At 53.1% G+C, this 4,502-nt stretch overlaps 1 protein-coding gene across 1 annotated transcript; it reads right to left on the reverse strand.

The window, feature by feature from the left end:
* Nucleotides 1-1,296: 1,296 nt before the first annotated feature.
* Nucleotides 1,297-3,343, reverse strand: LOC120639690 (probable indole-3-pyruvate monooxygenase YUCCA5). Its single transcript, XM_039915567.1, has 2 exons — nucleotides 2,171-3,343; nucleotides 1,297-2,068 (listed from the first exon to the last, which is right to left on the reverse strand). Exons 1-2 carry the CDS (start codon nucleotides 3,206-3,208, stop codon nucleotides 1,841-1,843), a joined length of 1,266 nt encoding a protein of 421 aa, XP_039771501.1. The 5' UTR covers nucleotides 3,209-3,343; the 3' UTR covers nucleotides 1,297-1,840.
* Nucleotides 3,344-4,502: the final 1,159 nt, after the last annotated feature.

Genomic DNA, 4,502 nt, shown 5'->3' on the forward strand with positions numbered 1-4,502 from the left:
CGCGGCCGAGCCCGGCTTCGCGAGTCCAACCCGATCCGCCTTGTCACCGACCACCGCGGCCTCCGCGCAGGAGTCGAAGATCCGCACGCCCGCCGCCGGCCCGAGCTCTGGCCGCCTGGTCGCGGCTCGCTGGCGCCGGATACAACCGGCGCAACTCCATCTCCGCCCCTTCCACTACTAGGGGGAGAGAGAGAGTGATAGAGAGAGAAAGGAAAGAATGGGGAGGAACCAAGTGAGGGGAGGGGTGCAGGGCACCACGGCGCCGCGCCGCCCACCACCGCACGCCCCGCGAGCCGGCCACCGCCGCGTGCCCCATAGCCCGCGGGCAGGCCGCCGCCACTCCACGCGCCGGCCGGTCTGTACTTAAACGATAGCGACACGATAATAGAATGCCAAAAATATACCACGACACCTATATGAAAATAACAAAGCGACATAACAAAGCGACAGAAACTACTAGATACATTAACTATTGTTTGCATCAGCTAGGGTACTACGTCACGAGATACAAGTCCCACGCGGCAAAGCCGCGGGCCTTTCTAGTTATTACCGATTGTAGTAGCTCAAAGGAGCTGGTACAATGTACTATTTTAGGAACACCAAGCTGGTATGTATTATTTGAGGAACTGAACTGCAATAATCGGAGTGCTTAGTCCCCATGTACGTATGTGTAACCAACTGATTTGTATTAATTTGGGAAAAATTAAAGTCAAATAAGTACTCATTTCTTTGTGTAATGTTTGTGTTGCTTTGTGAGCCAGCCTTGATATGCTGAACTTCTGAAATTGTGACTAGGAGTTTGTATTACCCCCACCCTAAAGAAACAGACTCATATTTAATCTCCTGTTTCTGATAGTTGACTTTGAGCTAATTAATCTGGAATCTTGGTTGGCCGGTTGCGGGCCAGAGTCAGTTAGTGGTGTGGTGCAGCAGTGAGATCTCATCTGATTTATACTAGTAACTTTCCATGGCACCAGGAGCCAATTGGGAACACAACTAACAGTGACCTGATGACCCCCCCTGCAGATCCAGTAGTGACAGTAGTGCTGCAAGGGACAACCAGAGGACAAGAGCCAGGAATTCCACAGCCCACACCACACTACCATGTTTCCTGCGGCCCCCCTGAATCTCAATGATACATAAGCCTGAAAGAGACATTGCATGACCCTCCCATTTGGTAAACTTTACTTCTTGCAGAGAGAGAGAGAGAGAGAGAGAGAGAGAGAGAGAGAGAGAGAGAGAGAGAGAGAGAGAGAGAGAGAGAGAGAGAGAGAGAAGCTAAACACAAGAAAGAAAGAGATTCAAATTACACTAGTAGCCATATATATTCACTCTCAAGTAAAGAGCCATACAAAGAGCAGTAAAAAGAAAAACAAAAAGATTACAACAAGTGGTACTACCTCTCTTCACTAACCATATGACACTGCTAAACTAGCTACTTCTACAAAGTGTAGTATGACACTACACTAGAGTGTTTACAACAAAGAAATGAACATGCTACGTCAATGAGAAAGAGCCTCATCTTCCATCAACAGGTTGCTACTATACACCAAGCTAGCGCCCATAGCTGCAGTAAAAATCCCCTATAGGGCTCACTCACTTCACCACTGATGGGAGGGCTCCACTTTCTCCTCTCTCTTTTTTGACACTCAACTCACTCTCACTGTTTTTACCGTGTATAACCTAATTAACGATACCATACTAGTAATTTACCTGGAAAAGAACAAATCAACAACAAACCAAGGGGATTGGACTGGCTAACTAAAACATCATGAACAACTGTGTGTGTGTGTGTGTGTCCTTCAGTAAGTTAGCTTCATGATCTGCTGGCTCGATCAGTTTAGAAGACGACGGAGATGCAGCGCCTGTGGCAGGCGCCGGCCCTCTTGGTGGGTTTGGTCTCCTCCCTCCAGACGTTGCCGAGGTCCTTGGCGATGCGCACGGCGTCGGCGGAGGCGCCGGAGAGACCACGGCGGGTGAAGCCGACGGCGTAGAGGCCAGACTGGCCCTTCCACCCGTGGGGGAAGGCGGTCTTGGGGTATCCGTCCTTGTTGAAGAAATCGTTACCCTGAAAGAATTGGACGTGGATTGATCAGACCAATGTTGGTGTTGCAATGGAACAGTAATGGAAGAAGAAGAAGGAATTTAGTTTGTTGGAGTGTGAATTTACCTGGAGCCACTGGGGCACGTTGCTACGGTAGCCGGTGGCGAGGATGACGGCGTCGAAGTTGAGCACACGGCCGTTGGCGAGCTCAACTTGGCTGCCCTTAGCGAAGCGTTTCACAGCGGGGACGACGGCGATGTCGCCTGCACGGATGCGTGCGAGCGCGCCGTAGTCGAGCACCGGTGTGCGGCCGTGGGTCTCCTTGAGCTCGAGCGGGCCGGCGCCGGTGGGGCGGCGCAGGCCGAGCTTGGCGAGGTCACCGAGGACGAGCCAAGCGAGGAAGACCATGATCTTGTCGACGATCCAGAGCGGGAGCCAGCGCATGAGGAGCACGGCGAGCTCGAAGGTGGACTTGCCGAGCACCTCGCGTGGCAGGACGTGCACGGCGTCGCGCACCACCATGGCAGGGCACGCGCCGTGGTCGCTGAGGTCGAGCGAGACCTCCATGCCGGAGTTGCCGCATCCGACGACGAGCACGCTCTTGCCGCGGTAGGCCTCGCCGGACTTGTAGTCGCTGACGTGGGTGACCTTGCCTTCGAAGCCGTCGAGGCCGGGGATGTCCGGGACGACGCTCACGGCGTTCTCGCCGGTGGCGACGACGAGCCAGCGGCCGATGTACTCCATGTCGCCGGTGCCGGGGGCGGAGGTGACGACGCGCCAGAGGCCGGAGGTCTCGTCGTAGCGGGCGGAGAGCACGGTGCTGTTGAACTCGGGCTTGATCTCGAACCTGGCGGCGTAGTCCTCGAGGTAGTCGATGAACTGGCGGCGCGTCGGGTACTCCGGGTAGTGGTCGGGGAAGGGCATGCGCGGGAGCTCGCAGAACTGCTTGGGCAGGTGCAGCTTGAGGCGGTCGTAGGTGCGCTTCTGCCAGAGCGAGGCGATGCAGTCGGCGCGCTCGAGGATGACGTAGGGGACGCCCTGCTCGCGCAGGCACGCCGCGACGGCGAGACCTGAGGGCCCGGCGCCGACGATGATGGGGCCGTTCACCCAGACGCAGCGCGGGGAGAAGAGGCTGTCCATGCGGTCAGTAGGAAGGAGCACCATGGCTGACTGATGCTGTGATGATGATCACTACTTAAGCTTGATAGGTAGAAGGAGGAGGAGGAGTTCTTGTTGGTGTTGCTGTTGCAAATGTTGTTGTGTTGGTGGTTTGGGGGGTTGGACCGGGGGTGGTTATATAGGAGAGGGGAAGAGGCCGGGTGGGGGTGATGACTGGACAAGGCAGCTGAGCTCTGCATGTGAAGGAGAGAGGAACCTCTTGGCTCTTGGTGGTGCCGTTGCTGCTGCTGGTGGTGGTGGAGAGCAGGAGAGGAGAGCGGCTGCATGCATGGTGGCGTGCTGCCATGGCATGATGAGAGAGAGAGAGAAAGAAAGAAAGAAAGAAAGGAAGGAATAGAATCATGGCAGTAGCTAGAACGAACAAACAAATAACAAAGGTGGTGGTGTGTGGCAGAGAAGATTACTTGGAGATTGATAGGATCTAAGTCCCTTTTTCAGAGCTCGCTCGCGTGCGTTTTAAATTCCCTGTTTTCGTTCTAGGAGGAATGAGAAAATTCGATGAGATTTTCCCCGATCCATTTTGTTTAATTAATTTTCTTTCCTAGAGAGAGAGGCAAGAGGAGAGAGAGAGAGGGGGAAGGCGCCGGGGTGTGGCTGGAGCAACACATGCTGGGATGCCTCTACCAGTGGGGCGGAGGGGAGAACATGAGGCAGGCGGCGGCTGCTGCTGCTGCCACCCGCCCGCCCCCCGTTTGGCGTGGATTCCATCCAGTCCACCACCACCAACGGCGAGACGAGACGAGATGAGAGCGTTGGACCTGCCGCCGCTCAGCTCGCGCGCGGCGCGGGAGCTCACGCCGTCGCACGCGCTCCCATCCCACTTATCTGCTGCGCCCTGGTTGCCACTATTATTGAGATCCGCGCGCACCTTGCGAGAATGATCCCGTCGTTTATATTACTTGTTGCATCGTTAACCATGATGGCCGGTATTATTCGGTTTACAAGACCGATTACTTCTTGTGTAGTCAAAATAATACTTGATTTTAACCACTAGAAAACTAGCTGGTTTATACATACTCTCTCTATAATGTGCACAATTATTATTAGAGAAAAAATTCGAGTTACACCATCGAACTATCGCAGAAGTTCGATTTTCAACTTTCAACTATAAAACCGGATAACATAAGCCATCCAACTATCGAATCCGTATAAATTTGAATCTTGGGTGGTTTAAAGTGGTTTTGTATTTTAAAAAAGGTTAAAAATTCTAATTATATCTAAAAAAATCTAATTCATTTTATATCAGAAAAATATAAAACTAGTACCAAATTTTTTAAAA

The sequence above is a fragment of the Panicum virgatum genome, chromosome 7K (genome assembly GCF_016808335.1).
Source record: "Panicum virgatum strain AP13 chromosome 7K, P.virgatum_v5, whole genome shotgun sequence".
NCBI lineage: Eukaryota > Viridiplantae > Streptophyta > Magnoliopsida > Poales > Poaceae > Panicum > Panicum virgatum.